Below are 13917 nucleotides of genomic sequence, written 5' to 3'. Positions count from 1 at the left end.
GGTGAATTAGATTCATACCAATACAACCATTAAAAAACACACTCAGTCAAACCATGAAACTCTCTTTTGACAGAAAATAAATGTACAATCAAGAAATTATCATCGAACGGGACAAAATAGGTACCTGGCTTCCCTAATATTATGCAGCAGTTATCCTTCTTATTCCTTTATGTTATCAAAGTTCTCAGTTAAAGTCCTCTCTCTACCTGGTGAGGTGTATGGTGACGATTGAGTTGCAGTGGACTGCTAGCTACTGTTTCTCAGACCTGAGGTGCGGTGAAATGAAACATTCATAAACTAGAGGGCTTGAGTTTCACAGGCCACCAATGGGTCTGCTATACACGCCTGTGTAGGCTTGATCAGGTTTCAGCTGAGACGGTCTGTTGCTTGTATTGTGTGCGACTGAAGGTAGGCATGACGACTCCTTGGTAAGGGTCTGGGAGAATGATTAGTATAAACATATCAGTTTCACTTAAAGTCAAAAGGTTTGACAGCAATGCCGCATACAATTCAAGTCAGTTGGGAACAGGTCTTTGATGTCCCAATACCTTGGCATCAGGTTTATCAACTGATACAGTATATAAAACAACAATTGACACATCAATCCGTTCGTTTCAATTTAAGCTATTATATAAAATACTTCCTACAAAAAGAATGCTCAATATATGGGGCAATGAACTGTCAGCCCTGTGCAGACTCTGCCACGAGGAAACAGAATCAATAGAGCATATTTTCTGGTACTGTCCATCGGTGGCTCGTTTTTTGGAGTCAGGCCCAGGAATGGTTTTCATGTCATAATATCAGGGTTCAGATGGACCTGCTAACTGTATTTTTAGGGGATCTGAAAAACCCAGAACAGTCAATTTAAAATAGCATTATACTCTTGGGTAAAGTATTAATTTTTAAGGCAATATCAGTAGAAATGTTACTTATAGGGAGGTTCAAGACCCTCATAAGACATCACAGTAAAAGGGAGGGATGTATTGCTAAAGGAAATAGCTCAACTGTATTATACTGGGAAAGATGGGTTATCTGTGGACATCGGGGGGTTTGAGTTAAGAACAGAATGAATGGTGGATTGACTGCTGTGGGTGAAAGTCCATCAATTGCAGAAAGAGGAAATTAGGAATCTATGTATAATTATTTAACTTCCAAATTAAAATGTTTTAAGGTAAGGCTTACATTCACCATTTCAAAGGAAATAGTGCCACCTAGCACATGGACATGGGTAGTGGAGGATAGTTGTGAATACTATTTTTCCCAGTGTGCAAAGGTTTGTTGTAGCTCACTGTCACTGTTTGTAATAGCACTGTATGTAATAGCATATTTTCATCGCAGGGTGGTGACAAACACACAGGAATGTTTTGGTGCGCTGTCACTGTACTGTAGTAGAACACAATGTGTTAGGAGACAATGAAGAACATGAAGAAAATAGAAATTGTAATGCCAATATAACGTTGTACATATAATGTAATGGCAGTTACATATACATTATCACATTTTAAATGAGATTATAAACTGGGTAGTTTGGGTCCTGAATGCTGATTGGCTGAAAGCTGTAGTATATCAGACAATATACCACGGGTATGACAAAAAAAATACTTGTTACTGTTCTAATTACGTTGGTAACCAGTTTATAATAGCAATAAGGCACCTCTGGAGTTTGTGGTATATGGCCGTGTTGTGTCGTGCCTAAGAACAGTCATGGTATATTGGCCATATAGCACACTTCCTCAGGCCTTATTGCTTGAATATAGTATTACATTTTAAATTAGAATAGTATTACATTTTAAATGAAAATATATAGGGCATATGGCTGATAAAGTGAACATATGGCAGGAGGAGTGAATAGTTAGTTTCTCCTGTTTTACGAACTATGTCCTCAGACATAAATGCAAATGTTCCTTTGGGAAAAAAACAACAACATTGATTCTGTTTTCAGTGCATGTCTGCTAATCTCTGAGCCATAATTGTTATTTGGACTCCTCCCTGTGGGATGACATGGTGGCGGTGGTGACTGAGCATACAGTGCACACACACACACACACACCACAGCCATAGCCATGGGTCTCCTAGGAAACTGTAAGTCGCTCTGGATAAGAGCGTCTGCTAAATGACTAAAATGTTAAATGAAACACCCAGGTGGAAAGGCTCACCTGTGCTGTATTAGTGGCTTCCTGGCTGGCTCCTCAGGGGTCCCGCCAACGATAAGAATGTCTACCCTGGGACTAGTCTGTGGTTTCCCAGGGTAGACATTGTTGTGGAAATCATTAATTGAAATGGATGCCCTTTGACTTGCCTCATCACAGTGGTAGGCCTTAATAACAGGTGTAGTAAAGCTTCAGTTACAATCACAGGGAAACTGAATGTGTAAACACACCTTGCATCCATTTAAAAAAACATTACAACTATTTAAAATCATAACATTTTGCTTGTGAAATGGAGTACCTCTATTAATCCTACAAGACCTGTGCTATTTTTCTTGTCTCTGAATATTTACTTATTCTATCTGGATATGACTGCCATAGGGCTGTACAATATGTAGTGAGTTCATGTTGCAGCATCCGTACTGTATCAGCACTGTAACGGTGTTTAGTGTAGCTGCAGATGTAAATCCTTGCCCCATATCCTGCTTTTGCTGGCCTGGAGCTCCCATACATGGCCTACTTTTGGACTGGAGCACTCTCTCTCACACACACACACACATACACACACACACACACACACACACACACACACACACCAGACCTCATGGTTGGATGAGGGGCTTTTTTTCTCTCTCTCTCAAAGTCAAAGTCCACATCCTAAATGATACCCTGAATTGTGCACTACTTTTGACCAGGGAGGATAAGGTCCAGGGCCCATAAAGGTCCCATAAAGGGGATATAGGGTGCCATTTGGGATGGAGGCAAAGTTTTAATGCTCAGTCAGGCGTATTTCCTGTTTAGTGCTTTAGTCAAATTACTTTGTGTATCATCCAAATTACATGTTTGTTTAGGAAGGTTTGCCTAGGCCTACTCCCTTCAGGCCATACACCTTGATGCATTTAGAATCTGAACAATGTAGAACAACAGTGCAATGAAGATAAGCATCAAGTGAAAACAATAATTTTCAACTAAAATGTGTCCAGAATAACACATATCTGATCTGGATTAGTTCCAAAGTATGCCTATTACTATCATGACAAAGTAAGCCACAATGACAAGATTCTGTTCTCCATTGATGCAGGGATTATCTCAGCAATAATCCATCAATCATGTTACCTGTAGTTTACACTCTACAATTGGTATTTTACCAACCTATGTAGCATACAAATACATGATATCTGTGACAGGGTCATCTATGACAGGGTAATCTAAACCTTACTGGTAAGCTATGTAAACAATCAAGATCTACTCAATCAGATATGGCCTTGGGGAATAAATAGACCGAAATGTTTGAGTCAACATTATTTCTAAGCAATTTCACCACATTGATGTAATCACTAATTTGCATCATCATGGCTTTTTGATTGAATCGTCAAAACGTCCACATGACATAGCTTTCTTTCTTTTGTCCAGCTTTAACCCCAATAGGCTATACAAGGTTCAATCAAGGTTTAGTTCAAATAGCCTATATTTAAATGTGTTTACTAAACAATCAAATATCAACCAACTTTGGGCGTCGATCTGACGTCTTTGCCCAGTACAGAGACAAAAGGGTTTATAGTCGGTCAATGCCAAAAGATTGTATAAAATACAGATGTGCAATGAACTATAGCCCTATGCTGCAACGAGAGTGCGCTGTGCTTTCCATGCAGCCAATGGACTTCTACGTATTATACAAGCAGTTAATCTTCATCCAATCCCAAAGAGGGTAACATCACGTAGGTAAATACAATTGGATGCTTCAGACAGGGCTCATCAGATAGTCGACAGCTCCATCTCTGGTGGGAACTTATGTTTGGGAAGAGGGTAGAACAGCGAAATATACGGACTACGGTGGCGTTGTAGCCTTTGTTGTCGTTTGCTTCTTTAATTTAAATTTTTGGACCCATGGTTACTTATTTGTTTCGAGGTGAAGAACCCATATTTCCCCCGTGATGCTATATGAACAGTGATTGCCGTCTGTGCGCTACGGTAATTTATGCCAGCGATGAGGGGGAAATGGACTGAACGCAAACTGAGTACTTTCTCTACCACCACGGCACCGCTCCATGCGGGGACAGAATAAACACACATTTAGTTGTAAATGCAAGTTTTATATAACATTGTAGATGACAGCTCTTATTTTCTGAATATATATATATTTTCCGTCTCCGAATCGTTTTCATCATCTGATTTTGGTTGCTTGGATGTTGCACTGTCTCCGGGAAATAATGATTTTTTTTTTTATATGAGGAAGCAATTTATTACAGAGATACCAAAAAGAAAGAGGCCTTTCCGTTTTCAAGGCCGGATTTGAGTTCAATAGGGGAAAATGGTAAACAACCCAAATGGATAAAATATGGATATCATGTGATTTATTGGAACACAATATTAGAGGAGTGGAATTGCTTTCGATAACGTTTCGTGCAAGTTTGATGCATCAAAAAAGAGAACTATCCATTGTTGTCACAATCACTAAATCTATTTGAGTCAAATAAAGGGAAGGTGGACTGTTGTTGTAATTGGCAGATTTGCAGTTGTGCAAACAGCATATATGCTATTTTTTATATGATTTTTATGTTGCTTTTTTTATTGCAATTTGAGCTGGACCGAGCTTTGACTGTTCAATGGAAGTATGTTATCAGTTACCAGTTTTGCCTCTAGACAGGCCGGTTCCTAAACATGTTCTCAGCCGTAGGGGAGCCATTAGCTTCAGCTCCAGTTCGTCTCTTTTTGGTGGACCTGCCCCAAGACAGCTGTCCAAGGTAAGCGCAAGGGAAAGAGCTATCTGGGGAAAAAACGATTTTATTCTTTCATTTTCAGCTATCAAATCAATGTTGGGGTTGTGCTTGATGCCGGCAAATTATTACAATAATTTGTTTAATAATAATATATTTTGATGGAAACAAAGTAGCTATTCCTTCATTCGTTTACATTTTTTGTGGCCCACCAAATTAATTGTGTTATAGCAACTAGGCAACTTTTGCCTCATATTGACCTACAGTTGAAGTCAGAAGTTTACATACACCTTAGCCAAATACATTTAAACTCAGTTTTTCACAATTCCTGACATTTAATCCTAGTAAAAATTCCCTGTTTTAGGTCAGTTAGGATCACCACTTTATTTTAAGAATGTGAAATGTCAGAATAATAGTAGAGAGATTGATTTCAGCTTTTATTTATTTAATCACATTCCCAGTGGGTCAGAAGTTTACATACACTCAATTAGTATTTGGTAGCATTGCCTTTAAATTGTTCAAACTTGGGTCAAACGTTTCGGGTAGCCTTCCACAAGCTTCCCACAATAAGTTGGGTGAATTTTGGCCCATTCGTCCTGACAGAGCTGGTGTAACTGAGTCAGGTTTGTAGGCCTCCTTGCTCGCACACACTTTTTCAGTTCTGCCTACACTCCATAGGATTGAGGTCAGGGCTTTGTGATGGCCACTCCAATACCTTGACTTTGTTGTCCATAAGCCATTTTGCCACAACTTTGGAAGTATGCTTGGGGTCATTGTCCATTTGGAAGACCCATTTGCGACCAAGCTTTAACTTCCTGACTGATGTCTTGAGATGTTGCTTCAATATATCCACATAATTGTCATTCCTCATGATGCCATCTATTTTGTGAAGTGCACCAGTCCCTCCTGCAGCAAAGCACCCCCACAGCATGATGCTGCCACTCCCGTGCTTCACGGTTGGGATGGTGTTCTTTGGCTTGCAAGCAACCCCCTTTTTCCTCCAAACATAACGATGGTCATTATGGCCAAACAGTTCTATTTTTGTTTCATCAGACCAGAGGACATTTCTCCAAAAAGTACGATCTTTGTCCCCATGTGCAGTTGTAAACTGTAGTCTGGCTTTTTTATGGAGGTTTTGGAGCAGGGGCTTCTTCCTTGCTGAGCGGCCTTTCAGATTATGTCAATATAGAACTCGTTTTACTGTGGATATAGATACTTTTGGACCTGTTTCCTCTAGCATCCTCACAAGGTCCTTTGCTGTTGTTCTGGGATTGATATGCACTTTCACACCAAAGTACGTTCATCTCTAGGAGACAGAACGCGTCTCCTTCCTGAGCGGTATGACGGCTGCGTGGTCCCATGGTGTTTATACTTGCGTACTATTGTTTGTACAGATGAACGTGGTACCTTCAGGCGTTTGGAAATTGCTCCCAAGGATGAACCAGACTTGTGGAGGTCTACCATTTTTTTTCTGAGTTCTTGGCTGATTTCTTTTGATTTTCCCATGATGTCAAGCAAAGAGGCACTGAGTTTGAAGGTAGGCCTTGAAATACATCCACAGGTACACCTCCAATTGACTCAAATGATGTCAATTAGCCTATCAGAAGCTTCTAAAGCCATGACATCATTTTCTGGAATTTTCCAAGCTGTTTAAAGGCACAGTCAATTTAGTGTATGTAAACTTCTGACCCACTGGAATTGTGATACAGTGAATTATAAGTGAAATAATCTGTCTGTAAACAATTGTTGGAAAAATGACTTGTGTCATGCACAAAGTAGATGTCCTTACCGACTTGCCAAAACTATAGTTTGTTAACAAGACATTTGTGGAGTGGTTGAAAAACAAGTTTTAATGACTCCAACCTAAGTGTATGTAAACTTCCGACTTCAACTGTATATGACCCCTCAACAGGAATGCTCACAATGGACTGATTTATTATTCTTTAACATTCTTTATCAATCTTTGTTATAAAGTCTCTTAGATCAGTGAGATGGCTGACTTGACCTGTGTGACAAAACCCTCATCCATAATAATATGACCAATGAAAAACATTAGTGATATTATTGTACTAATGTTTTAAGCCCCCCTAATATGTAATGCATAGAGATTTTTAGGCATTAAAGCCGATTGAAGTGAACCAAAACAGCTTATCTATCTCAAAAAAGCCCACAATATTTAATGTACTGTCTGGTTTGGGCTGTTGACAACATTTTAGGCCTTGTTTTTCATGCCTTCAAGACAGTTTTTGAGAACAAAGCTTCTTTATAGCTCAAACATCTCTAGATAACTTGTAAAGATGACATAGTAAACTGCTGAACTAGTCCATCATCAGTCATTGTCACCCCTTGGTACGTCTTGGGTAGGCCTACTGGGATGGCCTGGTGTACGCTGGAGGTTTCTATGCCCCATATGACCTCTGTCTCTGGATGCTTTGCAGGCGTATGGCAGATATACTGTAGTAGAAGCCTGCTGACACTTTAACAAACAAACCTAGAGAAAAAGGAAAAACACATACAGTGGGGGAAAAAAGTATTTAGTCAGCCACCAATTGTGCAAGTTCTCCCACTTAAAAAGATGAGAGAGGCCTGTAATTTTCATCATAGGCACACGTCAACTATGACCGACAAATTGAGAAAAAAAAATCTCCAGAAAATCACATTGTAGGATTTTTTATGAATTTATTTGCAAATTATGGTGGAAAATAAGTATTTGGTCACCTACAAACAAGCAAGATTTCTGGCTCTCACAGACCTGTAACTTCTTCTTTAAGATCTCCTCTGTCCTCCACTCGTTACCTGTATTAATGGCACCTGTTTGAACTTGTTATCAGTATAAAATACACCTGTCCACAACCTCAAACAGTCACACTCCAAACTCCACTATGGCCAAGACCAAAGAGCTGTCAAAGGACACCAGAAACAAAATTGTAGACCTGCACCAGGCTGGGAAGACTGAATCTGCAATAGGTAAGCAGCTTGGTTTGAAGAAATCAACTGTGGGAGCAATTATTAGGAAATGGAAGACATACAAGACCACTGATAATCTCCCTCGATCTGGGGCTCCACGCAAGATCTCACCCCGTGTGGTCAAAATGATCACAAGAACGGTGAGCAAAAATCCCAGAACCACACGGGGGGACCTAGTGAATGACCTGACGAGAGCGGGGACCAATGTAACAAAGCCTACCATCAGTAACACACTACGCCGCCAGGGACTCAAATCCTGCAGTGCCAGACGTGTCCCCCTGCTTAAGCCAGTACATGTCCAGGCCCGTCTGAAGTTTGCTAGAGTGCATTTGGATGATCCAGAAGAGGATTGGGAGAATGTCAACTTTTTGGTAAAAACTCAACTCGTCGTGTTTGGAGGACAAAGAATGCTGAGTTGCATCCAAAGAACACCATACCTACTGTGAAGCATGGGGGTGGAAACATCATGCTTTGGGGCTGTTTTTCTGCAAAGGGACCAAGACGACTGATCCGTGTAAAGGAAAGAATGAATGGGGCCATGTATCGTGAGATTTTCCATCAGCAAGGGCATTGAAGATGAAACGTGGCTGAGTCTTTCAGCATGACAATGATCCCAAACACACCGCCCGGGCAACGAAGGAGTGGCTTCGTAAGAAGCATTTCAAGGTCCTGGAGTGGCCTAGCCAGTCTCCAGATCTCAACCCCATAGAAAATCTTTGGAGGGAGTTGAAAGTCTGTGTTGCCCAGCGACAGCCCCAAAACATCACTGCTCTAGAGGAGATCTGCATGGAGGAATGGGCCAAAATACCAGCAACAGTGTGTGAAAACCTTGTGAAGACTTACAGAAAACGTTTGACCTGTGTCATTGCCAACAAAGGGTATATAACAAAGTATTGAGAAACTTTTGTTATTGACCAAATACTTATTTTCCACCATAATTTGCAAATAAATTCATAAAAAATCCTACAATGTGATTTTCTGGAAAAAAAATGCTCATTTTGTCTGTCATAGTTGACGTGTACCTATGATGAAAATTACAGGCCTCTCTCATCGTTTTAAGTGGGAGAACTTGCACAATTGGTGGCTGACTAAATACTTTTTTTCCCCACTGTAATAACCACAGCATAACCCCACAGTATACACAAAGCTATTATTTAAATCAAAGGTGCTTGATCTAAGTAGCCATGATAAAGGATATTGGGTAACACTTTACCTTAAGGTACCCTTTAAGGGGGTTGTAAAGGCTCTGTAAGTAGTTAAAGGGATCCTTCGGGATTTGGCAATGAAGCCCTTTATCTTCTTCCCCAGAGTCAGATGAACTTGTGGATACCATTTTTATGTCTCTGCATGTGGTTTGAAGGAAGATGCTAACTAGGATTAGTGCAATCGCTAATTAGCGTTAGCGCAATGACTGGACGTCTATATTCCAGTCATTGTGCTATGCTAACTGTTACCATAGACTTCCAGTCATTGTGCTAACGCTAGTTAGCATTGGCTCGCAAAACTACCTCTAACTTCCTTCATACTGGACACAGACAAAATAAATATGGTATCCATAAGTTCATCTGACTCTGGGGAAGTAGATAAAGGGCTTCATTGCCAAAATCCCGAAGGATCCCTTTAATAGGCACTTAATTTTAAGGTAATATGCAGTTGATAAATCATTTTAACAAGCAGTTGTTTTACTACTTTTGAAAGAAAACCGTAGACTCTAGTTGGATTATCTTTCCTTAGTTTAGATAAGGTTGTGATAGTTACAGTCAGTCTGTCATCAATGTGCAATGTGGTAAGAATGCTGGAGGTGCAGTTTTGTGACTTGTGTTTCACAACTTACTTGTGTAGCCTAACCCCTTTCATTTCTGGTCAGAGGAGGTAATGACTGAGCCTTAGGGGCCAAGCTGAGTGACTCAATCTTGTTATGTGATTTGGGTTGTTTTGACGCCATCGGGCAATCTATCTTGGAAACTTTTAAACACAGTAATTCATACAACATAGGCCTACTGTATTATACTGTATGGTGCCTGGTCTTGAGTTTCTTAGGGATTTATATATTTCAGTTGAACACATCATTGTATAGGGTTGTTTTCTGTTATTAATGAGATATTCTCTTGTAATGCTTCCGCTATGGTCATTGACATCTATCTGTTTCAGCTTATGAAATTCAGAGCTGCTGAAATGCATTGGATATTGGCAATACCTGATATATTCTTTAACACTTAAGATAACTTTGTAATGTTCAAGACTGTGCAAATGGAAGCTATTCATGAGGCCGACATGACGGTCCTTACCTCACTCTTTACCTTCAACTATACTGCAGACTTCACAGGCCTGCATCCCTCTGGGATCTGTGAGAGGCCAGTAAGGGTGTGTGATTAGTTTATGAACCCCTTAGAATGCTACCATCCAGACTGTTTGCCTTTCCCCCATATCTCTGATTGTCTTTTATGGCCCTCCCTGAGCCAGACCCGTGGTCTGTTCCATTAAGAGAAGGACCCATCCAGTCCACACACGCCATCTGAAGTGGGATTTACTACAGGCAACACACTGGGAGGAATATGGAGATGCTCACGCTGCTTTCCACACTAAAGTGCCACAATTCATGGGGAAGCTATGAATTTGTGAAGCACCTTAGAACAGTTTTAGCTCTTGTCCCTCCTACCGTTTAGAGACAGCATGTGTTTTGGGGACAGGTCACACAGAGGCTAGGGGAGAGTTCATCCATTCTGTCCTTCTCCTCACTCAGCTTTATTAGTTACATCTCTAAAGTCGGCCAGCCCAGTAGAATTGATATGGGATAAACCTGAGCAATGCATTCACATTTATAAGAATAATTATACTTATATTTGGCCTGTTACACACAAGTATGAAAATGTATGCACTCACTAACTGTAAGTCGCTCTGGATAAGAGCGTCTGCTAAATGACAAAAATGTAAAAGTGTGAGACACCCGGAGGGAGTGGGGTCACAGCCTGAGTCACCATTGTACAGTGCACCTGGAGCAATTAGGGTTAAGTGCCTTGCTCAAGGGCACAGCGGCCGATAGGTCTGTGATTAAGCTAAGTGTATACTAAACCTTGCTCAGGTGTTAAGACCTTTGAATAGTAAAGGATGATGCAGATGGAGATAAGGAGACTGCTGTTGAACGGGCAGGGATGGGCCAGTGATTTGCAGCAATGTTTTTATTTATTGGACTAGAGGTACTGTCTCTAGTTAAGTTATTGGTCATTTCAGCTTTCTGCGCAATGGTCATTTCAGTTGTTGGCCTACACCCTGGGGTTCTATGCAAAATAGGGGGGGAGATGACAGTACCCTACATGGTGTCTGTTACAAATATACAATACATATGTATTTCACAGGCCTGTAGCTGATAGGATAGCCTTGTTCGAGCTTCAGGTAAATTTACCTGTCACACTGTTCGTGGACCAGTATCCTGTCAGATTTGAATATATGGTCAACTTTGGTTTGCATGAAGTCTGAATTTGCATGATATTTGACAGCTCTTAGGCCTAAGGGGGGACTGATACTAAACGCAAGCCCAGGTTGCGACCCAATAATCTGTCCTTTGACTGACTAAGTCCAGCGCCATAAAGAAAAGTTTGTCTTATTACTTTATTTTTTACCCAGTTACATTTGCATGTTTGTGTCCTGCCAAACCGGAATTAAAGTTAAAACAAGTCTTCTTTCAAACAAGCTCACATGTGCTTTCAAACAAGCCTTCTCTTCAAAGCTCACGCGTGCTTTCAGAATGAAATGCCTTGTAAATCCTTGAATGGAAAGGCCTAGCTCGTGTCTTAAAATCTTGTTATTGTAGCTTTCCCCAACCTCCCAATCATATAGACAGAAACATGATGAGCGGGAAAAACAAACATACCCGTGTTATGCTGTTTCCAGCACTTGGATGGCTTTATCATCATCATACGTGACTATGGGACAGATCCTACATCCCAAATGACACCCTATTCCCTATATAGTGCACTACTTTTGACCAAAGCGCTATGGGCCCTGTTTAAAAGTAGTGCACTATATAGGAAATAGGGTGCCATTTGGGACGCAGCCAGAAACCTGTCCAGTATAAGATTGTTTGTTGTCGTCACATTATTACCCTGGAAAGTGTTATGTGGAATATTATCTCTTAAATGGATTTCCATTTTATCTTTGAAAGAGCTTGCACACTTATGAAAAAGTAGTTTTTGTATTCCCATTCCCACCATATGAAAAAGAGGAAGTTGACGCTACAACTGACATTTCGTTAATATTTAGGCCTGCTTTCAAATGCCTGCAATCTTTTCTGTTTCTAACAACTGACCTTTTGATATTTTCAACATTGAGGTCTGGTGTTTGTCATATTAATCATTTTGAGAAATAAGCATTTATCGTCGGGAAATCGTAACTATCCTTGTGTATTAGTGGCCCCTCCATGACGCTGAAGTGGAGGGAATAATCAGGAAATGTCCCAAGTGTCCCGTTAGCGCGATTTTTAGAGTGGAATGTTTGCATAGCTGTCCTTGCAGGAACTCTGCTGCTGCATGAAGGACCACAGTTTCCCAAGCCATGAGCGTGTGGGACTTCCTGTTCCTGTGCAGTGCTGTGGGTATGAGCCCTGGCCTGATGCTCTTTATGCAGTCATGTAAGAGGCCTTGTGATGGTGCTCTATTTCTGGTCCCCGTTCACCACACTTATCAGCTGTGATGTCAACGTAGGTTGGGAGTCTAATTCGGGCTGTGCACTGCCTGGGTATGAGGGCATACCTAACTCCTGTTTTGGGACTGAATTTATTCAAGGCTACAGCTCCAGAGCGTCTCAGAGAAACGTTCCCCTCTTTTTGTCTCTCTCCCTTCAACAGCCTGCCATACTTACTTGTATTGTGTAAGATTAGGGGCGGGAGGTAGCTTAGTGGGTAAGAGCGTTGTGCCAGTAACCGAAAGGTCGCTGGTTCTAATCCCCGAGCCGACTAGGTGAAAAATCTGCCGATGTGCCCTTAAGCAAGGCAATTAACCCTAATTGCTCATGTAAGTCGCTCTGGATAAGAGCGTCTGCTAAAATGTAAATGTAAAAATTGTAACATGTTAACGGTACAACTGAATCTTTCTTTATGTAGCTAAAGGAGCCACATTGTTCTAATGACGTTAAGTGCATAGTAGAACAGAGACTTGGGAACGCCAGTGATCTCATTCCCCTCATGTTAAAAAGTCATAGTATAAAGCTTTTGTCTTAACCTTGGCAGCAGATCCTGTAGGACTCATGTTGCTGTGGCAAGATGTACAGTAAGGGCTGGGAACACTCATGATGTTCTGCCGGATGGTCCAATGGGAATTGTACTGATCTGGACCCTGATCTGGGCCCTGTGTAGCTCAGTTGGTAGAGCATGGCGCTTGCAACGCCAGGGTTGTGGGTTCGATTCCCACGGGGGGCCAGTATGAAGAACAAAAAAAAATTATGCACTCACTAACTGTAAGTCGCTCTGGATAAGAGCGTCTGCTAAATGACTAAAATGTCATGTAAATGTTGTGATTCTAACAAGGTGGATTTTCCACAAGGTGGATTGTTGGACTACTAGGTCAACTCTGTCTCTTTATCAACACTGGATTGATTTGACTAAAAGGATATCTCTCTCATTGTGTGCCCCATATTTCATATTGACTATTCATATGACGGTATGCCAATTCCCCAAACCGCCATGCTTACAGAAAGGCACACATACTGTAGAAGCCAGGCTAGGCAGTCATCTCTTTCTGTCACCTTTTTTAGTTTCTCAAACCCCTACGTCATGAATAATGTGACATTGAGGTGTATGAGTGATGTACACCGTGCCCCTCCCCCCCACCCCTCCCCCCTTGTCTGTGTCAGAGTGTTTATGATGTTGTTTGGCCAAAACCACGACACAGAAACACACGCATGTACAGCCAGGGAGAGGGACTATGATCCTCGGCCGCGAGGACAATGGGAATTGTACTGATCTGGTCCTTGATTGTGATTCTAACAAGGTGGATTTCCCACAAGGTACGGTAGGTCCTCTGACACCAGCAGACAGTCAGTTTGGATTACTAGGTAAACTATGGCTGCCTCTTTATCAACACTGAGTTGAT

The 13917-nt window shown here is 41.2% G+C and overlaps 1 protein-coding gene across 4 annotated transcripts in view; it reads left to right on the top strand.

Moving 5' to 3' along the window:
* Window positions 1–3920: 3920 nt before the first annotated feature.
* The window catches only part of LOC121580893 (high affinity cAMP-specific 3',5'-cyclic phosphodiesterase 7A), a 28621-nt gene continuing 18624 nt past the window's right edge, over window positions 3921–13917 (top strand). For 2 of the 4 annotated variants that reach the window (XM_041896047.2, XM_041896046.2), the window contains exon 1: window positions 3921–4891. In XM_041896047.2, coding sequence (XP_041751981.1) covers window positions 4754–4891 — 138 coding nt within the window. In that variant the 5' untranslated portion in view covers window positions 3921–4753. Of the gene's footprint in view, window positions 4892–13725; window positions 13832–13917 lie in introns of those variants that run through there. The other 2 variants (XM_045224813.1, XM_041896050.2) reach the window with 2 other exon arrangements.

The sequence above is a fragment of the Coregonus clupeaformis genome, chromosome 14 (genome assembly GCF_020615455.1).
Source record: "Coregonus clupeaformis isolate EN_2021a chromosome 14, ASM2061545v1, whole genome shotgun sequence".
NCBI lineage: Eukaryota > Metazoa > Chordata > Actinopteri > Salmoniformes > Salmonidae > Coregonus > Coregonus clupeaformis.
This window is presented reverse-complemented; position numbering and strand designations above follow the sequence as displayed.